The sequence below is a fragment of the Oncorhynchus clarkii genome, chromosome 23, assembly GCF_045791955.1.
Source record: "Oncorhynchus clarkii lewisi isolate Uvic-CL-2024 chromosome 23, UVic_Ocla_1.0, whole genome shotgun sequence".
Classification (NCBI taxonomy): Eukaryota; Metazoa; Chordata; class Actinopteri; order Salmoniformes; family Salmonidae; genus Oncorhynchus; species Oncorhynchus clarkii.
In genome coordinates, this window is record NC_092169.1 from 49,963,797 (window position 1) to 49,989,154 (window position 25,358).

The window sequence follows — 25,358 nt, forward strand, 5'->3', positions numbered from 1 at the left end:
TATTTACTGGCATTCTTTGTGGAAACGGTGGCCAAAGACTGGCTGGATTCATATTTCCTTTGATTGGAATAATATGCTTATAACTGACTAGCGTACTAAAATGCTAGAAACATGCTAGAAACCAACTCCTCAAAAACATGACTAAGACTGACATACTTGGATACTCTTTCCTTATTAGAACATTCCTCAGTTATTTCTGCCCTATTGGCTATGTTGGTAAGCTACTGTCCGTTCTATTCCCTTCGTATTGTTCCTGTCAAAATAAGACAAGGAGGTCTCCAAATGACGCGCACTTCATCTATCTCCATTTATTGTTTGTTTCATTACCCCTCTCCATGAGCCGGGAACGAAGGAATGTCAGTGGAATATACGAGTCATTCCTATCTGACAACATAGAGGGGAGCAGAAGTAGAAGGGAACTACTTATTTCCAGACCAGATACAGTACTACTTGCCAGCAACGCGGGAGCATCCAAATTCCTAAAAACACACAACAGCCAGTGAGTCGGTCCGTTCGGTCGTTTTAACAGTCAGTGTTCTAAATGACTTTGACTAAATGATCACGCGACACGTCGCTAGAGGATCAGTATTCCCCCATCAGTAAGCAGCGCGTTCTGTCCCTTCCATGTACGGATCATAGTGGATCAGTGTGAATTGCTGACTTTATTTTGGTGCCTAAATGTGATATTTAACGAATGACAAATTATTAGGCTATAGGTTATAGATATTATCTAAATTTGACAAACTAATGTTACAGAAGCCACATTAATTCACTGTACACTTGAACAGGCATCGGTGAACTATAGCCTAATATAATGAATGCTGGTTTAGATCTGGTCTGATTAAAAAGTAGAACAAATCCTATACTGAAGTTTGAATAGGTAGGCTGCAGTTGATGTGCTTGCCTTAAGAATTTTTAAAATTCCGAGCTGTTAAATAAACTAACAGAAAAACGTGTGCGTAAAAGTTTTGGGAACGTTTTGAAAAATACTGCACTCCAAAGACTATATGTTATAGAGCGGATATATTTTTAATTTACAGCCATGACCAAGCTTTGCGCTCCCAGACAGAGGAGTGTCCATAACATGTTGAATGGGGTTCCGCTTTAAACAGATATAAGCAAATGACGCTATCCGAACGGAATTATGTAATTCTGCCTTAAAAATTGGATCCAAACATTGTTGCATGGGGTGGGAAAGGTGGGGCACAGACCAAGTTTAGGGGTGGCCAGAACATGTTTTACCTTAATCGATGCATGGTGAGTTTAAAATATATATAATTATGATGGGTCAACTCATTAAATACTTCAGCTTAGGTTTGGTTAAAATAATTCATAAATCATTTCCCAAACGTCATGTTACAGTGTTTGTATTAAAGGTCAGAATTTTAAACAAGGGTATTAGCATACAACAGTAAATTAAATTGAAAGTGCCATCCAGAGTGTGAATTATACCGTGAATTGTATGTGTGTACGCACTTGCGCGTGCACAAATAGTTGTTATGGCTTTATAGTAGAGATATGACATTTAACACAAAATGTATTAACTTTTAATGTGTCATGAACACAACCAGTCATGATGTTTTCATCTGATCGTCAAACAAAGTCACTTCAAAATGTAGGTTAGTTAACTAGGTTACTTGGCATGTTCTTCTATTCTAAAATATATCCAGCATCCAAACAGTGCACTCGGCACCCGCCATTTGAATGGAAGGATACATCTATTACTAACACCAAAATGTTTAACCCCAAATATAAATAAACAAACGTATAAAATGATTTGTGATTTTCCTGAGTTACAGTTCATATAAGGATATCAGTCAAATTAAGTAAATTCATTAGGCCAAACAGCATAAGATACATGGGCTACACATTTGAAAACAGAGGACCGCTGTTTCGCTCACTCATATGCTTTCTCTGGTGAGATTGATTGAGATCGAGTCTTGCTGTCTGTACAATAATTTCGGGGGGGGCACTGGGGTGGCCAATCAGAATTCAGGGGGTGCCACCACCTGGGCACACCACTGCTCCCAGACCTAAAAGGCTACGCAAGCCTCACATCCGACCTCGCTATCGCGTTTTCTCCATCAAAAACTCCTCCCCGAAACCTGATTCCGTTGGAACTTCGGTAATGAAGTGGGCTTGATAGAGAGGTTGGATTGGGAAACGAGAGAGCGCGAGGGAGGGGCCCCGGGACCGGTAAATGCCGCTTTAAACAGATATAAGCAAAATTACGCTATCAGAACGGAATTACGTAATTCTGCCTTAGAAATTGGTTCCAAACATTTCATACTTAAACTTGACTGACAGGGTCGTAGAGAGGAGTATATAGGAGGGAGGGAGACTGGTGCCCAAGCCACTTTCGCTCGAGTCCTCCCTACATTATGTAGATCTAGTGAAGTAAACCAAGCGGACATTACACTTTACGCAGTTATTCCGTTTTCATTACACTATTCATATTTATTTGAAAAATATATTTGTTATTACCTTCTTTTTTATTATTGGATATCTAACGGATTTTTTAAAAAGGGAATTTGCACTTTCACCCGGTAAATTGTTGCATTCCAATGTGCATGGGGAAATTTTTAGCATTTGCAAAAACAATCAGCAATGTTGCCATAAGTTTCAAATTTACTGCTAGTCAGAATACTTTAGTTAAAGAATGTAGCACACTTATATTTTGTTATGTGATTGATTTGCAGAAATGTTGTTTTAGAAGTAGTGTATAATTGTTTCCCAATAGCCTATAACAGACCACATATAGTATGTGCACGTTGTAAGGTGTAATGTATGTATTGTATCTTCCACGAGAATCCTGTGTTAGTTTTGTAGACAGTTGGGCTCCTTCATAGCGTTGCTACTGTTGAAGCAGATCTGTGGATTTGACATTAGGTGATGCACTTGTAACGGAATGGCATGACCGAGAACTTCACTATTCACAGTTGCAATGAACTTGGTGTCGCTTTGTGACAGCTGAGCAGAGGGCGAATAAAAAATAGATAGCCTACAAAGAATTTATAATTTTACTTATGAGATAGTCATTACAATCGTGATGAAGTTAACAACTTTAAGTTTGCGGTTTCCCTGGATGATAATCAGCGTTTGTGTCTCTTGTGTTTTGAAGGAGATATGATACTCAGAAGTCTCAACTTGCTGCCGATTTTATTACTTTGCTCCTCAGCGCTACCTCAAGGTAAATCTACTTATGCATAAAGTTTATACGACTTTTCATCATCATTATCATAACATCAATGCCATTTCATTTTTATTGTTAAATAATGATGTGATGTATGTTATATACTAATTTGATTTTTAAAAATTAATCATGAGTGAATATGATACTGTCATTTCTTCTTGTGACTAAAAGCATACCGAGTTAAGTTATAGCCAGGGCTCTCCAACCATGTTCCTGGAGATTTTAATACCAACACTGTTCCTGGAGATTTTAATACCAACCCTGTTCATGGAGAGCTACCTTTCTGTAGGTTTTAACTCCAACCCTGTCCTGGAGAGCTACCATCCTGTAGATTTTTTAGCTCCAAACCTAATCTAGCACACCTGATTCTAATAATTAGATGATTGATAAACCGAATCAAGTTAGTTACAACTGGGGTTGGAAGAAAAACCTACAGGAGAGTCGCTCTCCAGGACAGCCAGGTCACCCATGATACAAGTCAGTATTCAAAGTGGTCCATCTATGTCTGAGGACGTTGGGAGACGATGTGGAAACCACCCACTAGGGGCGTTGTTACCTTCAAATAGATTTCAGTTTTCCTAGGGTGTTGTGGAAGGGGATGGCAGATGGGTATAAGCATCTGTCGCTGATTCTAAAGGTTGCAAGTTTGAATCCAGCAATAGAAAGTTGCTTTTCATGTTTTTGTTTTAAGCCTATCCCAACCTTAACCCTTACCTTAACCATTTGGATTTTGGAGTTAATGCCCTAACCATAAACATTCCTAAACTTAATCCTAACCTTAAACATTCAGAGTTAATGCCTAATCATAGACTTTTGAAAATTTGACGTTTGCAACAACTTCGAAATTTGACTATTGAGAAACATGGATGAACGTGTAATTCTGATGTGAGACTTTGAGAGCTGGTTGCATCAGGAACAGGGTTGGAGAGCCCTGCTATAGACTTAGTTATAATCACTTGGTCAGATTTTCATAGAATGCTTTGCTGTTTCATAAAGCTAATTGGCTGTACACGTTCTCCTCTCCCTATCAATCACTTGTATGACTGATTGAAGATGGCGAGGTCACATCGGATGACGACACAACGTTTGACCTGTTTGATATTAGCGGTATCACACGCAAGACTCTGGGCGCCAAGCAATTCCGCGGCCAAGACACGGACAACCCTGCTTACCGCTTCATCCGCTTCGACCATTTGCCCTCAGTGAGCGCGCCCGTGCTCAAACAGATGCTTCAGCAAATCCAGAACAATGAGGGCTTCGTGTTCGTGGCCAGCATGCGCCAGGACCGCGGATCGCGGGGAACCCTCATCGCCATGGAAGGCGCCAACGGCCAGCGGCAGTTTGAAATAGTCTCCAACGGCCGCGCCAACACGCTGGACCTTGTCTACTGGGTGGACGGCTCCCAAAATGTTGTCTCCTTCGAGGATGTTGACCTGTCCGACTCGCAGTGGAAGAATATCACACTTCATGTTCATGGCGAAAACGCAAATCTGTTTGTGGGCTGCAGTCTCATCGACAGCTTCATCTTGGATGAGCCGTTCTACGAGTACCTGCAGGCGGAGGGGAGCCGAATGTTCGTCGCTAAGGGATCCATCCGTGAAAACCACTTCAGGGTAAGAATAACTTTTGTCCAGAAAAGTAGTGCACCAGATGTTGGGAATAGGACACCATTTCAGATCTTGCCCCTTAAGTCATTCTGCATCTAATGTTAGCCAATAAGAATAACTCATTCTGTATTTTCTGTATTTTTTACTTGACATACAAGCTCAAGGTAAGTGAATAGTAAAGAAGTTGTTCCTAGCTGCTAGTCCAATGTGACACATAACAGCCTATTTTCTTGTCACACAGGGGTTACTGCAGAACGTTCGCTTCATGTTCGACACATCCGTGGATGACGTTCTTAGGAACAAGGGCTGTGAAGTCACTAAGCCAGGTAAGAGACAGTTGGATGTTGGCTAACATTACTGTACTGGTTGTGTTCATTAGGCACCAAATGGAGAAAAAAACCCAGTTTGAAACAAGGAGGGACTACCTGGACTTATCCATTGAGAGACACTTGTTTCTGTTAAAAAGGAACGGACTACCTGGACTTGTCCAATGAAAAAGGATCATTTTAGTTTTCCATTGCAAATTTTGTTATGAATGTTTTCTGTTAACATGCCAAAGAATATGCCCCTGTAGCTTAGATAGACTGAGACCTACCAATAGGGGGCAAAATGATATGTAGGCCTAAAGATATTTCAAGGACATAATCTCAAATCTCATGCTGTAATATGTTACAGCAACTGTCCTTTATGAACCTTTTCTCAAACCGTTGTGTGCTGTTAGCCAACTGTTATGGTCCTTGTCATCCCAAGTTTGGCAAAATAGAATGATCATAGAAATGGCCAAGACAGCACAAACAGATCTGGGACCAAGCTGGTCCTTTTTGGGGATCTGTGCTATTGTTTTCATGCTCTGAACATTCTGATGACGTGACCTCAATTCGTCATTCCCGACCTGCTTCAAACTCCCTTTTAAGCCCCATCCAACACAGATGCAACTGAACAATCCATCCTGCTGCCTTACTAGTGCATCCCAAATGGCACCCTATTTCCTATTTAGTGCACTTCTTTGGTCACAAGTAGTGCACTACATAGGGAATTAGCGGGAATAGGGTGTTGTTTGTGACGCAGTCACAGTCACATGCAACCTCTTACAGCTCTGTGGTTCTGCATTTCATTTAGATAAAACCATATCATATTTCCCCAACAGACCAAACCTCTTAAAACTCTGTGGTTCTGCATTTCATTTAAATAAAACCATATGACATTTCCCCAACAGACCCAACCAATTAAAAATAGGGAGTTCTTCCTTATATCCATTGTGTCTGATTCTATCACTTTTTTCAGTCTTTCATTTTAGTGGGTCATAGAAATACTGCAGATGTGGAGATATCTGACAATATTACATCATGTTAACAGGAATCACTGTGTCATTGTGGTGGCGTGAGGTCAACCTGTGTGTGTTTGTGTGCGTGCGTGTGCTGCGGTTGACAAACAAAAGGAGATACAGACGCTAACATTTGTTTCCATTGAGAGTGGACTGGCTGGGTAATGATGGGTGAGAAAAACAGAAGGCTAATGTTTGGGGAGGAAAATAAAAGAGTAATGATGGGGGAGGATAACAGATTGGTAATGATGGGGGAGGATAACAGATTGGTAATGATGGGGGAGGATAACAGAAGGGTAATGATGGGGGAGGATAACAGAAGGGTAATGATGGGGGAGGAAAATAAAAGAGTAATGATGGGGGAGGATAACAGATTGGTAATGATGGGGGAGGATAACAGAAGGGTATTGATGGGGGAGGATAACAAAAGGGTAATGATGGGGGAGGAAAATAAAAGAGTAATGATGGGGGAGGATAACAGATTGGTATTGATGGGGGAGGATAACAGATTGGTATTGATGGGGGAGGATAACAGAAGGGTAATGATGGGGGAGGAAAATAAAAGAGTAATGATGGGGGAGGATAACAGATTGGTATTGATGGGGGAGGATAACAGAAGGGTAATGATGGGGGAGGAAAATAAAAGAGTAATGATGGGGGAGGATAACAGAAGGCTAATGTTTGGGGAGGAAAATAAAAGAGTAATGATGGGGAGTTAATGATAAGCATTTGAAATATCTTATGTTTCTTCCCCCCTATATTCAATCAAAAGAAAAGAGGAAAGAGGAGAGGAAAGAAGAGAGGAAAGAAGAGAGGAAAGAAGAGAGGAAAGAGGAGAGGAAAGAGGAGAGGAAAGAAGAGAGGAAAGAAGAGAGGAAAGAAGAGAGGAAAGAGGAGAGGAAAGAGGAGATGAAAGAGGAGAGGAAAGAGGAGAGGAAAGAAGAGAGGAAAGAAGAGAGGAAAGAAGAGAGGAAAGAGGAGAGGAAAGAGGAGAGGAAAGAGGAGAGGAAAGAGGTGATGAAAGAGGAGAGGAAAGAAGGGAAAAGGAGAGGAAAGGAGTCATGAATCAAGGCATACACATACACACATAGCAACAGCTGGAAACATATTTGGAAGAGTTGCATGAGTCCACCAGACTTTAGGGGGGGAAAGGAAGTAAAACATCTTTGTCCAATTTGGCCACAGTGGGATATCTTGTGGTTAAACAGGGCCAGCTTGACTTGGACCTAGCCTGATTTACAGCCCCTAATCACCAATTAATCTCTGACCATTTACATGGCTGACCATGAGACAACAACTGCACATGTCTATGGGCACACACTGCACATGTCTAATGGCACACACACACATGCGGACACACACACACACACACACACACTCACACACACACACACACACACACACACACACACACACACACACACACACACACACACACACACACACACACACACACACACACACACACACATAGGAGTTGGCAAGACAGCACAGACAGACATGACCATAGGAGTTGGCATGACAGCACAGACAGATCTGGGACCAGGCTAGGTTTCTCCCCTTCACGTGTTGGATGTTTTCCATCCCATTCTGACCTGGCCTGTGGTGGGTCTACTACCGACTGTACTAGAGGAGAAAAGGTGGCATTGAACCCAGCTCAGTGTCAGTGTGTTGGACATGACCAGGCTCAGTGTCAGTGTGCTGGACATGATGACCAGGATCAGTCTCAGCGTGTTGGACATGACCAGGCTCAGTGTCAGTGTGTTGGACATGATGACCAGGATCAGTGTCAGTGTGTTGGACATGACCAGGCGCAGTGTCAGTGTGATGGACATGATGACCAGGCTCAGTGTCAGTGTATTGGACATGATGACCAGGATCAGTGTCAGTGTGTTGGACATGATGACCAGGCTCAGTGTCAGTGTGTTGGACATGATGACCAGGTTCAGTGTCAGTATGTTGGACATGACCAGGCTCTGTGTCAGTGTGTTGGACATGACCAAGCTCAGTGTCAGTTGGTTGGACATGACCAGGCTCAGTGTCAATATGTTGGACATGACCAGGCTCAGTGTCAGTGTGTTGGACATGATGACCAGGCTCAGTGTCAGTGTGTTGGACTTGATGACCTGGATCAGTGTTAGTGTGTTGGACATGACCAGGCTCAGTGTCAGTGTGTTGGAAATGACGGACATTCTCAGCGTCAGTGTGTTGGACATGATGACCAGGCTCAGTGTCAGTGTATTGGACATGACCAGGCTATGTGTCAGTGTGTTGGACATGATGACCAGGCTCAGTGTCAGTGTGTTGGACATGATGACCAGGCTCAGTGTCAGTGTGTTGGACATGACCAGGCTCAGTGTCAGTGTGTTGGACATGATGACCAGGCTCAGTGTCAGTATGTTGGACATGACCAGGCTCAGTGTCAGTATGTTGGACATGACCAGGCTCAGTGTCAGTGTGTTGGACATGATGACCAGGCTCAGTGTTAGTGTGTTGGACATGACCAGGCTCAGTGTCAGTGTGCAAGACATGATGACCAGGATCCGTGTCAGTGTGTTGGACATGAAAACCAGGATCAGTATCAGTGTGTTGGACATGATGATCAGTATCAGAATCAGTATGTAGGGCATGATGACCAGAATCAGTGTCGGTGTGTTGGACATGACCAGGCTCAGTGTCAGTGTTTTGGAAATGACGGAGAGCCTCGGTGTCTGTGTGTTGGACATGATGACCAGGCTCAGTGTCAGTATGTTGGACATGACCAGGCTCTGTGTCAGTGTGTTGTAAATGGCCAGACTCAGTGTCAGTGTGTTGGACATGATGACCAGGCTCAGTGTTAGTGTGTTGGACATGACCAGGCTCAGTGACAATGTGTTTGACATTATGACCAGGATCAGTGTCAGTGTGTTGGACATGATGACCAGGCTCAGTGTCAGTGTGTTGGACATGATGATCAGGCCCAGTGTCAGTATGTTGGACATGATGACCAGGCTCAGTGTCAGTGTGTTGGACATGATGACCAGGCTCAGTGTCAGTATGTTGCAGATGACCAGGCTCAGTGTCAGCATGGTAGACTTGATGACCAGGCTCAGTGTCAGTATGTTGGTCGTGTCCAGACGAAGTGTCAGTGTGTTGTACATGACCAGGATCAGTGTCAGTGTGTTGGGCATGATGACCAGGCTCAGTGTCAGTGTGTTGGACATGATGATCAGGCCCAGTGTCAGTATGTTGGACATGATGACCAGGCTCAGTTTCAGTGTGTTGGACATGATGACCAGGCTCAGTGTCAGTATGTTGCAGATGACCAGGCTCAGTGTCAGCATGGTAGACTTGATGACCAGGCTCAGTGTCAGTGTGTTGGTCATGTCCAGATGCAGTGTCAGTGTGTTGGACATGACCAGGATTATTGTCAGTGTGTTGGACATGACAAGGCTAAGTGTCAGTATGTTGGACATGACCAGGCTCAGTGTCAGTGTGTTGGACATGATGACCAGGCTCAGTGTTAGTGTGTTGGACATGACCAGGCTCAGTGTCAGTGTGTTGGACATGACCAGGCTCAGTGTCAGTGTGCAGGACATGATGACCAGGATCCGTGTCAGTGTGTTGGACATGATGACAAGGTTCAGTGTCAGTGTGTTGGACATGAAAACCAGGATCAGTATCAGTGTGTTGGACATGATGATCAGTATCAGTATCAGTATCAGTATCAGTATGTAGGGCATTATGACCAGGCTCAGTGTCAGTATGTTGGACATGACCAGTCTCTGTGTCAGTGTGATGGACATGACCAGGCTCAGTGTCAGTGTGTTGTACATGGCCAGACTCAGTGTCAGTGTGTTGGACATGATGACCAAGCTCAGTGTCAGTGTGTTGGACATGATTACCAGGATCAGTGTTAGTGTGTTGGACATGACCAGGCTCAGTGACAATGTGTTTGACATTATGACCAGGATCAGTGTGTTGGACATGATGACCAGGCTCAGTGTCAGTGTCTTGGACATGATGACCAGGCGCAGTGTCAGTGTGATGGACATGATGACCAGGATCAGTGTCAGTGTGTTGGACATGATAACCAGGCTCAGTGTCAGTGTATTGGACATGATGACCAGGATCAGTGTCAGTGTGTTGGACATGATGACCAGGCTCAGTGACGGTCTGTTGGACATGATGACCAGGCTCAGTGTCAGTGTGTTGGACATGACCAGGCTCAGTGTCAGTGTGTTGGACATGATGACCAGGCTCAGTGTTAGTGTGTTGGACATGACCAGGTTCAGTGTCAGTGTCTAAGACATGATGACCAGGATCCGTGTCAGTGTGTTAGACATGATGACAAGGTTCAGTGTCAGTGTGTTGGACATGAAAACCAGGATCAGTATCAGTGTGTTGGACATGATGATCAGTATCAGTATGTAGGGCATGATGACCAGGCTCAGTGTCAGTATGTTGGACATGATGACCAGGATCAGTGTTAGTGTGTTGGACATTACCAGGCTCAGTGACAATGTGTTTGACATTATGACAAGGATCAGTGTCAGTGTGTTGGACATGATGACCAGGCTCAGTGTCAGTGTGTTGGACATAATGACCAGGCTCTGTGTCAGTGTGTTGGACATGACAAGGCTCAGTGTCAGTGTGTTGGACATGATGACCAGGCTCAGTGTCAGTGTGTTCGATATGATGACCAGGCTCAGTGTCAGTGTGTTGGACATGATGACCAGGCTCAGTGTCAGTATGTTGGAGATGACCAGGCTCAGTGTCTGCATGGTAGACTTGATGACCAGGCTCAGTGTCAGTATGTTGGTCGTGTCCAGACGAAGTGTCAGTGTGTTGTACATGACCAGGCTAAGTGTCAGTGTGTTGGACATGATGACCAGGCTCAGTGTTAGTGTGTTGGACATGATGACCAGGCTCAGTGTTAGTGTGTTGGACATAACCAGGCTCAGTGTCAGTGTGCAACACATGATGACCAGGATCCGTGTCAGTGTGTTGGACATGATGACAAGGTTCAGTGTCAGTGTGTTGGACATGAAAACCAGGATCAGTATCAGTGTGTTGGACATGATGATCAGTATCAGTATAAGTATGTAGGGCATGATGACCAGGCTCAGTGTCAGTATGTTGGACATGACCAGGCTCTGTGTCAGTGTGTTGTACATGGCCAGACTCAGTGTCAGTGTGTTGGACATGATGGCCAGGATCAGTGTTAGTGTGTTGGACATGACCAGGCTCAATGACAATGTATTTGACATTATGACCAGGATCAGTGTCAGTGTGTTGGACATGATGACCAGAATCAGTGTCAGTGTGTTGGACATGATAACCAGGCTCAGTGTCAGTGTGTTGGACATGATGACCAGGCTCAGTGTCAGTGTGTTGGACATGATGATATGGCCCAGTGTCAGTATTTTGGACATGATGACCAGGCTCAGTGTCAGTGTGTTGGACATGATGACCAGGCTCTGTGTCAGTATGTTGCAGATGACCAGGCTCAGTGTCTGCATGGTAGACTTGATGACCAGGCTCAGTGTCAGTGTGTTGGTCATGTCCAGATGCAGTGTCAGTGTGTTGGACATGACCAGGATCAGTGTCAGTGTGTTGGACATGACCAGGCTCAGTGTCAGTGTGTTGGACATGATGACCAGGCTCAGTGTCAGTATGTTGGACATGATGACCAGGATCAGTGTTAGTGTGTTGGACATGACCAGGCTCAGTGACAATGTGTTTTACATTATGACCAGGATCAGTGTCAGTGTGTTGGACATGATGACCAGGCTCAGTGTCAGTGTGTTGGACATGATGATCAGGCTCTGTGTCAGTATGTTGGACATGATGACCAGGCTCAGTGTCAGTGTGTTGGACATGATGACCAGGCTCAGTGTCAGTATGTTGCCGATGACCAGGCTCAGTGTCAGCATGGCAGACTTGATGACCAGGCTCAGTGTCAGTGTGTTGGTCATGTCCAGATGCAGTGTCAGTGTGTTGGACATGACCAGGATTATTGTCAGTGTGTTGGACATGACAAGGCTCAGTGTCAGTATGTTGGACATGACCAGGCTCAGTGTCAGTGTGCAGGGCATGATGACCAGGATCCGTGTCAGTGTGTTGGACATGATGACAAGGTTCAGTGTCAGTGTGTTGGACATGAAAACCAGGATCAGTATCAGTGTGTTGGACATGATGATCAGTATCAGTATCAGGATCAGTATCAGTATGTAGGGCATTATGACCAGCCTCAGTGTCAGTATGTTGGACATGACCAGGCTCTGTGTCAGTGTGATGGACATGACCAGGCTATGTGTCAGTGTGTTGGACATGATGACCAGGCTCAGTGTCAGTGTGTTGGACATGATGACCAGGCTCAGTGTCAGTGTGTTGGACATGACCAGGCTCAGTGTCAGTGTGTTGGACATGATGACCAGGCTCAGTGTCAGTATGTTGGACATGACCAGGCTCAGTGTCAGTGTGTTGGACATGATGACCAGGCTCAGTGTCAGTATGTTGGACATGACCAGGCTCAGTGTCAGTATGTTGGACATGACCAGGCTCAGTGACAATGTGTTTGACATTATGACCAGGATCAGTGTCAGTGTGTTGGACATGATGACCAGGCTCAATGTCAGTGTTTTGGACATGATGACCAGGCTCTGTGTCAGTGTGTTGGACATGATGACCAGGCTCTGTGTCAGTGTGTTGGACATGATGACCAGGATCAGTGTCAGTGTGTTGGACATGACCAGGCGCAGTGTCAGTGTGATGGACATGATGACCAGGATCAGTGTCAGTGTGTTGGACATGATAACCAGGCTCAGTGTCAGTGTATTGGACATGATGACCAGGATCAGTGTCAGTGTGTTGGACATGATGACCAGGCTCAGTGACTGTGTGTTGGACATGATGACAAGGCTCAGTGTCAGTATGTTGGACATGACTAGGCTCAGTGTCAATATGTTGGACATGAACAGGCTCAGTGTCAGTGGGTTGGACATGATGACCACGCTCAGTGTCAGTGTGTTGGACTTGATGACCTGGATCAGTGTTAGTGTGTTGGACATGACCAGGCTCAGTGTCAGTGTGTTGGACATGATGACCAGGCTCAGTGTCAGTGTATTGGACATGACCAGGCTATGTGTCAGTGTGTTGGACATGATGACCAGGCTCAGTGTCAGTGTGTTGGACATGATGACCAGGCTCAGTGTCAGTGTGTTGGACATTACCAGGCTCAGTGTCAGTGTGTTGAACATGACCAGGCTCAGTGTCAGTATGTTGGACATGACCAGGCTCAGTGTCAGTGTGTTGGAGATGACCAGGTTCAGTGTCAGTGTCTAAGACATGATGACTAGGATCCGTGTCAGTGTGTTGGACATGAAAACCAGGATCAGTATCAGTGTGTTGGACATGTCCAGGCTCTGTGTCAGTGTGTTGTAGGGCATGATGACCAGGCTCAGTGTCAGTGTGTTGGACATTACCAGGCTCAGTGTCAGTGTGTTGAACATGACCAGGCCCAGTGTCAGTATGTTGGACATGACCAGGCTCAGTGTCAGTGTGTTGGAGATGACCAGGTTCAGTGTCAGTGTGTTGGACATGATGACAACGTTCAGTGTCAGTGTGTTGGACATGAAAACCAGGATCATTATCAGTGTGTTGGACATGATGATCAGTATCATTATCAGTATGTAGGGCATGATGACCATGCTCAGTGTCAGTATGTTGGACATGACCAGGCTCTGTGTCAGTGTGTTGTACATGGCCAGACTCATTGTCAGTGTGTTGGATATCATGACCAGGCTCAGTGTCAGTATGTTGGACATGATGACCAGGATCAGTGTCAGTGTTTTGGACAAGATGACCAAGCTCTGTGTCAGTGTGTTGGACATGACCAGGCTCAGTGTCAGTGTGTTGGACATGATGACCAGGCTCAGTGTCAGTGTGTTGGACAAGATGACCAGGCTCAGTGTCAGTGTTTTGGACAAGATGACCAGGCTCAGTGTCAGTGTGTTGGAGATGACCAGACTCAGTGTCTGCATGGTAGACTTGATGACCAGGCTCAGTGTCAGTATGTTGGTCGTGTCCAGACGAAGTGTCAGTGTGTTGTACATGACCAGGATCAGTGTCAGTGTGTTGGACATGATGACCAGGCTCAGTGTCAGTGTGTTGGACATGATGATCAGGCCCAGTGTCAGTATGTTGGACATGATGACCAGGCTCAGTTTCAGTGTGTTGGACATGATGACCAGGCTCAGTGTCAGTATGTTGCAGATGACCAGGCTCAGTGTCAGCATGGTAGACTTGATGACCAGGCTCAGTGTCAGTGTGTTGGTCATGTCCAGATGCAGTGTCAGTGTGTTGGACATGACCAGGATTATTGTCAGTGTGTTGGACATGACAAGGCTCAGTGTCAGTATGTTGGACATGACCAGGCTCAGTGTCAGTGTGTTGGACATGATGACCAGGCTCAGTGTTAGTGTGTTGGACATGACCAGGCTCAGTGTCAGTGTGTTGGACATGACCAGGCTCAGTGTCAGTGTGCAGGACATGATGACCAGGATCCGTGTCAGTGTGTTGGACATGATGACAAGGTTCAGTGTCAGTGTGTTGGACATGAAAACCAGGATCAGTATCAGTGTGTTGGACATGATGATCAGTATCAGTATCAGTATCAGTATCAGTATGTAGGGCATTATGACCAGGCTCAGTGTCAGTATGTTGGACATGACCAGTCTCTGTGTCAGTGTGATGGACATGACCAGGCTCAGTGTCAGTGTGTTGTACATGGCCAGACTCAGTGTCAGTGTGTTGGACATGATGACCAAGCTCAGTGTCAGTGTGTTGGACATGATTACCAGGATCAGTGTTAGTGTGTTGGACATGACCAGGCTCAGTGACAATGTGTTTGACATTATGACCAGGATCAGTGTGTTGGACATGATGACCAGGCTCAGTGTCAGTGTTTTGGACATGATGACCAGGCGCAGTGTCAGTGTGATGGACATGATGACCAGGATCAGTGTCAGTGTGTTGGACATGATAACCAGGCTCAGTGTCAGTGTATTGGACATTATGACCAGGATCAGTGTCAGTGTGTTGGACATGATGACCAGGCTCAGTGACGGTCTGTTGGACATGATGACCAGGCTCAGTGTCAGTGTGTTGGACATGACCAGGCTCAGTGTCAGTGTGTTGGACATGATGACCAGGCTCAGTGTCAGTGTGTTGGACATGATGACCAGGCTCAGTGTTAGTGTGTTGGACATGACCAGGTTCAGTGTCAGTGTCTAAGACATGATGACCAGGATCCGTGTCAGTGTGTTAGACATGATGACAAGGTTCAGTGTCAGTGTGTTGGACATGAAAACCAGGATCAGTATCAGTGTGTTGGACATGATGATCAGTATCAGTATCAGTATGTAGGGCATGATGACCATGCTCAGTGTCAGTATGTTGGACATGACCAGGCTCTGTGTCAGTGTGTTGTACAAGGCCAGACTCAGAGTCAGTGTGTTGGACATGATGACCAGGCTCAGTGTCAGTATGTTGGACATGATGACCAGGATCAGTGTTAGTGTGTTGGACATTACCAGGCTCAGTGACAATGTGTTTGACATTATGACCAGGATCAGTGTCAGTGTGTTGGACATGATGACCAGGCTCAGTGTCAGTGTGTTGGACACAATGACCAGGCTCTGTGTCAGTGTGTTGGACATGACAAGACTCAGTGTCAGTGTGTTGGACATGATGACCAGGCTCAGTGTCAGTGTGTTGGATATGATGACCAGGCTCAGTGTCAGTGTGTTGGACATGATGACCAGGCTCAGTGTCAGTATGTTGGAGATGACCAGGCTCAGTGTCTGCATGGTAGACTTGATGACCAGGCTCAGTGTCAGTATGTTGGTCGTGTCCAGACGAAGTGTCAGTGTGTTGTACATGACCAGGATTATTGTCAGTATGTTGGACATGAACAGGCTAAGTGTCAGTGTGTTGGACATGATGACCAGGCTCAGTGTTAGTGTGTTGGACATAACCAGGCTCAGTGTCAGTGTGTTGGACATGATGACAAGGTTCAGTGTCAGTGTGTTGGACATGAAATCCAGGATCAGTATCAGTGTGTTGGACATGATGATCAGTATCAGTATAAGTATGTAGGGCATGATGACCAGGCTCAGTGTCAGTATGTTGGACATGACCAGGCTCTGTGTCAGTGTGTTTTACATGGCCAGATGCAGTGTCAGTGTGTTGGACATGACCAGGATCAGTGTCAGTGTGTTGGACATGACCAGGCTCAGTGTCAGTGTGTTGGACATGATGACCAGGCTCAGTGTCAGTATGTTGGACATGATGACCAGGATCAGTGTTAGTGTGTTGGACATGACCAGGCTCAGTGACAATGTGTTTGACATTATGACCAGGATCAGTGTCAGTGTGTTGGGCATGATGACCAGGCTCAGTGTCAGTGTGTTGGACATGATGATCAGGCCCAGTGTCAGTATGTTGGACATGATGACCAGGCTCAGTGTCAGTGTGTTGGACATGATGACCAGGCTCAGTGTCAGTGTGTTGGGGATGATGATCAGGCCCAGTGTCAGTATGTTGGACATGATGACCAGGCTCATTGTCAGTGTGTTGGACATGATGACCAGGCTCAGTGTCAGTATGTTGCCGATGACCAGGCTCAGTGTCAGCATGGTAGACTTGATGACCAGGCTCAGTGTCAGTGTGTTGGTCATGTCCAGATGCAGTGTCAGTGTGTTGGACATGACCAGGATTATTGTCAGTGTGTTGGACATGACAAGGCTCAGTGTCAGTATGTTGGACATGACCAGGATCAGTGTCAGTGTGCAGGGCATGATGACCAGGATCCGTGTTAGTGTGTTCGACATGATGACAAGGTTCAGTGTCAGTGTGTTGGACATGAAAACCAGGATCAGTATCAGTGTGTTGGACATGATGATCAGTATCAGTATCAGTATCATTATGTAGGGCATTATGACCAGGCTCAGTGTCAGTATGTTGGACATGATGACCAGGCTCAGTGTTAGTGTGTTGGACATGATGACCAGGCTCAGTGTTAGTGTGTTGGACATGACCAGGCTCAGTGTCAGTGTGTTGGACATGACCAGGCTCAGTGTCAGTGTGCAGGGCATGATGACCAGGATCCGTGTCAGTGTGTTCGACATGATGACAAGGTTCAGTGTCAGTGTGTTGGACATGAAAACCAGGATCAGTATCAGTGTGTTGGACATGATGATCAGTATCAGTATCAGTATCAGTATCATTATGTAGGGCATTATGACCAGGCTCAGTGTCAGTATGTTGGACATGATGACCAGGCTCAGTGTTAGTGTGTTGGACATGATGACCAGGCTCAGTGTTAGTGTGTTGGACATGACCAGGCTCAGTGTCAGTGTGTTGGACATGACCAGGCTCAGTGTCAGTGTGCAGGGCATGATGACCAGGATCCGTGTCAGTGTGTTGGACATGATGACAAGGTTCAGTGTCAGTGTGTTGGACATGAAAACCAGGATCAGTATCAGTGTGTTGGACATGATGATCAGTATCAGTATCAGTTTCAGTATGTAGGGCATTATGACCAGGCTCAGTGTCAGTATGTTGGACATGACCAGGCTCTGTGTCAGTGTGATGGACATGACCAGGTTCAGTGTCAGTGTGTTGTACATGGCCAGACTCAGTGTCAGTGTGTTGGACATGATGACCAAGCTCTGTGTCAGTGTGTTGGACATGATTACCAGGATCAGTGTTATTGTGTTGGACATGACCAGGCTCATTGACAATGTGTTTGACATTATGACCAGGATCAGTGTCAGTGTGTTGGACATGATGACCAGGCTCAGTGTCAGTGTTTTGGACATGATGACCAGGCTCTGTGTCATTGTGTTGGACATGATGACCAGGCGCAGTGTCAGTGTGATGGACATGATGACCAGGATCAGTGTCAGTGTGTTGGACATGATAACCAGGCTCAGTGTCAGTGTATTGGACATGATGACCAGGATCAGTGTCAGTGTGTTGGACATGATGACCAGGCTCAGTGACGGTGTGTTGGACATGATGACCAGGCTCAGTGTCAGTATGTTGGACATGAGCAGGCTCAGTTTCAATATGTTGGACATGACCAGGCTCAGTGTCAGTGTGTTGGACATGATGACCAGGCTCAGTGTCAGTGTGTTGGACTTGATGACCTGGATCAGTGTTAGTGTGTTGAACATGACCAGGCTCAGTGTCAGTGTGTTGGACATGATGACCAGGCTCAGTGTCAGTGTATTGGACATGACCAGGCTCAGTGTCAGTGTGTTGGACATGATGACCAGGCTCAGTTTCAGTGTGTTGGACATGATTACCAGGCTCTGTGTCAGTGTGTTGGACATTACCAGGCTCAGTGTCAGTGTGTTGAACATGACCAGGCTCAGTGTCAGTATGTTGGACATGACCAGGCTCAGTGTCAGTGTGTTGGACATGATGACAAGGTTCAGTGTCAGTGTGTTGGACATGAAAACCAGGATCAGTATCAGTGTGTTGGACATGATGATCAGTGTCAGTATCAGTATGTAGGGCATGATGACCATGCTCAGTGTCAGTATGTTGGACATGACCAGGCTCTGTGTCAGTGTGTTGGACATGATGACCATGCTCAGTGTCAGTATGTTGGACATGATGGCCAGGATCAGTGTTAGTGTGTTGGACATGACCAGGCTCAATGACAATGTATTTGACATTATGACCAGGATCAGTGTCAGTGTGTTGGACATGATGACCAGAATCAGTGTCAGTGTGTTGGACATGATAACCAGGCTCAGTGTCAGTGTGTTGGACATGATGACCAGGCTCAGTGTCAGTGTGTTGGACATGATGATATGGCCCAGTGTCAGTATGTTGGACATGATGACCAGGCTCAGTGTCAGTGTGATGGACATGATGACCAGGCTCTGTGTCAGTATGTTGCAGATGACCAGGCTCAGTGTCTGCATGGTAGACTTGATGACCAGGCTCAGTGTCAGTGTGTTGGTCATGTCCAGATGCAGTGTCAGTGTGTTGGACATGACCAGAATTATTGTCAGTGTGTTGGACATGATGACCAGGCTCAGTGGCAGTGTGTTGGTCATGATGACCAGGCTCAGTGTCAGTGTGTTGGACATGATGACCAGGCTCAGTGTCAGTATGTTGGAGATGACCAGGCTCAGTGTATGCATGGTAGACTTGATGTCCAGGCTCAGTGTCAGTATGTTGGTTGTGTCCAGACGAAGTGTCAGTGTGTTGTACATGACCAGGATTATTGTCAGTGTGATGGACACAATGACCAGGCTCTGTGTCAGTGTGTTGGACATGACCAGGCTCAGTGTCAGTGTGTTGGACATGACCAGGCTCAGTGTTAGTGTGCAGGACATGAAAAACAGGATCAGTATCAGTGTGTTGGACATGATGATCAGTATCAGTGTCAGTGTTTTGGACATGATGACCAGGCTCAGTGTCAGTATGTTGGACATGACCAGGCTCTGTGTCAGTGTGTTGGACATGACCAGGCTCAGTGTCAGTATGTTGGACATGACCAGGCTCAGTGTCAATATGTTGGACATGACCAGGCTCAGTGTCAGTTTGTTGGACATGATGACCAGGCTCAGTGTCAGTGTGTTGGACTTGATGATCTGGATCAGTCTTAGTGTGTTGGACATGACCAGGCTCAGTGTCAGTGTGTTGGAAATGACGGACAGCCTCAGCGTCAGTGTGTTGGACATGATGACCAGGATCTGTGTCAGTGTGTTGGACATGATGACAAGGTTCAGTGTCAGTGTGTTGGACTTGAAAATCAGGATCAGTGTCAGTGTGTTGGACATGATGATCAGTATCAGTATCAGTATGTAGGGCATGATGACCAGACTCAGTGTCTGTGTGTTGGACATGATGACCAGGCTCAGTGTCAGTGTGTTGGACATGACCAGGATTATAGTCAGTGTGATGGACATGAGGACCAGGCTTTGTGTCACTGTGTTAGACATGATGATCAGGCTAAGGGTCAGTGTGTTGGACATGATGACCAGGATCAGTGTCAGAATGTTGGACATGATGACCGGGTTCAATGTCAGTATGTTGGACATGATGACCAGGCTCAGTGTCAGTGTGTTGGACATGATGACCAGGCTCTGTGTCAGTGTGTTGGACATGATGACCAGACTCTGTGTCAGTGTGATGGACATGACCACGCTCAGTGTCAGTATGTTGGACATGACCAGGCTCACTGTCAGTGTGTTGGACATGATGACCAGGATCTGTGTCAGTGTGTTGGACATGATGACCAGGCTCAGTTTCAGTGTGTTGTACATCACCATGCTCAGTGTCAGTGTGTTGGACATGACCAGGCTCAGTGTGTTGGACATGATGACCAGGCTCAGTGTCAGTATGTTGGACTTGAAGACCAGGATCAGTGTCAGTGTGTTTGACATGATGACCAGGATCAGTGTCAGTATGTTGGACATGTTGTCCAAGCTCAGTGTCAGTGTGTTGGACATGATGACCAGGCTCAGTGTCAATGTGTTGGACATGATGATCAGGCTCAGTTTCAGTATGTTGGACATGACCAGGCTGTGTCAGTGTGCAGGACATGATGACCAGGATCCGTGTCAGTGTGTTGGACATGATGACAATGTTCAGTGTCAGTGTGTTGGACATGAAAACCAGGATCAGTATCAGTGTGTTGGACATGATGATCAGTATCAGTATCAGTATGTAGGGCATGATGACCAGGCTCAGTGTCAGTATGTTGGACATGACCAGGCTATGTGTCAGTGTGATGGACATGACCAGGCTCTGTGTCAGTTTGTTGTACATGGCCAGACTCAGTGTCAGTGTGTTGGACATGATGACCAAGCTCAGTGTCAGTGTGTTGGACATGATTACCAGGATCAGTTTTAGTGTGTTGGACATGACCAGGCTCAGTGGCAATGTGTTTGACATTATGACCAGGATCAGTATCAGTTTGTTGGACATGATGACCAGGCTCAGTGTCAGTGTGTTGGACATGATGACCAGGCTCTGTGTCAGTGTGTTGGACATGATGACCAGGCTCTGTGTCAGTGTGATGGACATGACCACGCTCAGTGTCAGTGTGCAGGACATGATGACCAGGATCTGTGTCAGTGTGTTGGACATGATGACAACGTTCAGTGTCAGTGTGTTGGACTTGAAAACCAGGATCAGTATCAGTCTGTTGGACATGATGATCAGTATCAGTATCAGTATGTAGGGCATGATGACCAGACTCAGTGTCTGTGTATTGGACATGATGACCAGGCTAAGGGTCAGTGTGTTGGACATGATGACCAGGCTCAGTGTCAGTATGTTGGACATGATGACCAGGATCAATGTCAATGTGTTGGACATGATGATCAGGCTCAGGGTCAGTGTGTTGGACATGATGACCAGGCTCAGTGTCAGTATGTTGGACATGATGACCAGGATCAATGTCAATGTGTTGGACATGATGACCAGGCTCAATGTCAGTATGTTGGACATGATGACCAGGCTCAGTGTCAGTGTGTTGGACATGATGACCAGGCTCTGTGTCAGTGTGTTGGACATGATGACCAGGCTCTGTGTCAGTGTGATGGACATGACCACGCTCAGTGTCAGTATGTTGGACATGACCAGGCTCACTGTCAGTGTGTTGGACATGATGACCAGGCTCAGTGTTAGTGTGTTGGACATGACCAGGCTCAGTGTCAGTGTGCAGGACATGATGACCAGGATCTGTGTCAGTGTGTTGGACATGATGACAAGGTTCAGTGTCAGTGTGTTGGACTTGAAAACCAGGATCAGTATCAGTGTGTTGGACATGATGATCAGTATCAGTATCAGTATGTAGGGCATGATGACCAGACTCAGTGTCCGTGTGTTGGACATGATGAGCAGGCTCAGTGTCAGTGTGTTGGACATGACCAGGATTATAGCCAGTGTGATGGACATGAGGACCAGGCTTTGTGTCACTGTGTTAGACATGATGATCAGGCTCAGGGTCAGTGTGTTGGACATGATGACCAGGCTCAGTGTCAGTATGTTGGACATGATGACCAGGATCAATGTCAATGTGTTGGACATGATGACCAGGCTCAGTGTCAGTGTGTTTGACATGACCAGGATAAGTGTCAGTGTGTTTGACATGATGACCAGGATCAGTGTCAGTATGTTGGACATGATGACCAGGCTCAGTGTCAGTGTGTTGGACATGATGACCAGGCTCAGTGTCAGTATGTTGCAGATGACCATCCTCAGTGTCAGCGTGGTAGTCTTGATGACCAGGCTCAGTGTCAGTGTGTTGTACATGTCCAAGATCAGTGTCAGTGTGTTAGACATGATGACCAGGCTCAGTGTCAGTGTGATGCACATGATGACCAGGCTCAGTTTCAGTGTGTTGGATATGACCAGGATCAGTGTCAGTGTGTTGGACATGACCAGGCTCAGTGTCAGTGTGTTGGACATGATGACCAAGCTCAGTGTCAGTGTGTTTGACATGACCAGGATCAGTGTCCGTGTGTTGGACATGATGACCAGGCTCAGTTTCTGTGTGTTGTACATGACCATGCTCAGTGTCAGTGTGTTGGACATGATGACCAGGCTCAGTGTGTTGAACATGATGACCAGGATCAGTGTCAGTATGTTGGACTTGATGACCAGGATCAGTGTCAGTGTGTTGGACATGATGACCAGGATCAGTGTCAGTATGTTGCACATGATGACCAGGATCATTGTCAGTGTGTTGCACATGATGACCAGGCTCAGTGTCAGTGTGTTGGACCTGATGACCAGGCTCAGTGTCCATGTGTTGGACATGACCAGGGTCAGTGTCAGTGTGTTGGACATGATGACCATGCTCAGTGTCAATGTGTTGGACATGATGATCAGGCTCAGTTTCAGTATGTTGGACATGACCAGGCTGTGTCAGTGTGTTGGACATGACCAGGATCATTGTCAGTTTGATGGACATGATGACCAGGCTCAGTGTCAGTGTGCTGGACATGACCAGGATCAGTGTCAGTGGGATTGACATGATGACCAGGCATTATATCAGTGTGTTGGACATCATGACCAGGCTCAGTTGCAGTATGTTGGACATGACCAAGATCAGTGTCAACGTGTTGGACATGATGACCAGGCTCAGTGTCAGTGTGCTGGACATGACCAGGCTAAGTGTCAGTGTGTTGGACATGATGACCAGGCTCAGTGTCAGTATGTTGGACTTGATGACCAGGCTCAGTGTGTTGGACATTATGATCAGGCTCGGTGTCAGTGTGTTGGACATGACAAGGCTCAGTGTCAGTGTGTTGGACATGATGACCAGGCTCAATGTCAGTGTGTTGGACATGATGACCAGGATCAGTGTCAGTATGTTTGACATGTTGACCAGGCTCAGTGTCAATGTGTTGGACATGACCAGGCTCAGTGTCAGTGTGTTGGACATGACCAGGATTATAGTCATTGTGATGGACATGAGGACCAGGCTTTGTGTCAGTGTGTTGGACATGATGACCAGGCTCAGTGTCAGTGTGTTGGACATGACCAGAATCAGTGTCAGTGTGTTGGACATGACCAGGCTGAGTGTGTTGGACATGATGACCAGGCTCAGTGTCAGTATGTTGGACTTGAAGACCAGGATCAGTGTCAGTGTGTTTGACATGATGACCAGGATCAGTGTCAGTATGTTGGACTTGATGACCAGGCTCAGTGTGTTGGAAATTATGATCAGGCTCGGTGTCAGTGTGTTGGACATGACAAGGCTCAGTGTCAGTGTGTTGGACATGACAAGGCTCAGTGTCATTGTGTTGGACATGATGACCAGGCTCAGTGTCAGTGTGTTGGACATGACCAGGCTCAGTGTCAGTGTGTTGGACATGACCAGGATTATAGTCAGTGTCATGGACATGAGGACCAGGCTTTGGGTCAGTGTGTTGCACATGATGACCAGGCTCAGTGTCAGTGTGTTGGACATGACCAGAATCAGTGTCCGTGTGTTGGACATGATGACCAGGCTCAGTTTCAGTGTGTTGTACATCACCATGCTCAGTGTCCGTGTGTTGGACATGATGACCAGGCTCAGTGTTTTGGACATGTGGACCAGGCTCAGTGTCAGTATGTTGGACTTGAAGACCAGGTTCAGTGTCAGTGTGTTTGACATGATGACCATGATCAGTGTCAGTATGTTGGACATGACCAGGCTCAGTGTCAGTGTGATGGACATGACCAGGATTATAGTCTGGGTGATGGACATGAGGACCAGGCTTTGTGTCAGTGTGTTGGACATGATGACCAGGCTCAGTGTCAGTGTGTTGGACATGACCAGAATCAGTGTCCGTGTGTTGGACATGATGACCAGGTTCAGTATCGGTGTGCTGGACATGACCAGGCTAAGTGTCTGTGTGTTGGGCATGATGACAAGACTCAGTATCTGTGTGTTGGACTTGATGACCAGGCTCAGTGTCAGTTTGCTGGACATGACCAGGCTCAGTGTCAGTGTGTTGGACATGACCAGGATCAGTGTCAGTGTGTTGGACATGATGAACAGGCTCAGTGTCAGTGTGTTTCACATGATCAGGATCAGTGTAAGTGTGTTGGACATGATGACCAGGCTCAGTTTCAGTGTGTTGGACATGATGACCAGGCTCAGTTTCAGTGTGTTGTACATGACCATGCTCAGTGTCAGTGTGTTGGACATGATGACCAGGCTCAGTGTGTTGGACATGATGACCAGGCTGAGTGTCAGTATGTTGGACTTGATGACCAGGATCAGTGTCAGTGTCAGTGTGTTGGACATGATGACCAGGATCAGTTTCAGTGTGTTGTACATGATGACCAGGATCAATGTCAGTGTGTTGGACATGATGACCAGGCTCAGTGTCCATGTGTTGGACATGACCAGGGTCAGTGTCAGTGTGTTGGACATGATGACCAGGCTCAGTGTCAGTGTGTTGGACATTATGATCAGGCTCAGTTTCAGTATGTTGGACATGACCAGGCTGTGTCAGTGTGTTGGACATGATGACCAGGCTCAGTGTCAGTGTGTTTGACATGACCAGGATCAGTGTCAGTGTGTTGGACATGATGACCATGCTTAGTGTGTTGGACATGATGACCAAGCTCAGTGTCAGTATGTTGGACTTGATGACCAGGATCAGTGTCAGTGTGTTGGACATGATGACCAGGATCAGTGTCGGTATGTTGTACATGATGAGCAGGA

General features: G+C 46.3%; 1 protein-coding gene across 2 annotated transcripts in view; it reads left to right on the plus strand.

The window, feature by feature from the left end:
- Nucleotides 1–2,113: 2,113 nt before the first annotated feature.
- The window catches only part of LOC139381962 (thrombospondin-2-like), a 230,861-nt gene continuing 207,616 nt past the window's right edge, over nucleotides 2,114–25,358 (plus strand). The window contains exons 1-4 of one of the 2 annotated variants that reach the window (XM_071125847.1): nucleotides 2,114–2,546; nucleotides 3,122–3,190; nucleotides 4,247–4,806; nucleotides 5,042–5,126. In XM_071125847.1, coding sequence (XP_070981948.1) covers nucleotides 3,127–3,190; nucleotides 4,247–4,806; nucleotides 5,042–5,126 — 709 coding nt within the window. In that variant the 5' untranslated portion in view covers nucleotides 2,114–2,546; nucleotides 3,122–3,126. The remainder of the gene's footprint in view (nucleotides 2,547–3,121; nucleotides 3,191–4,246; nucleotides 4,807–5,041; nucleotides 5,127–25,358) is intronic. The other variant, XM_071125846.1, reaches the window with a different exon arrangement.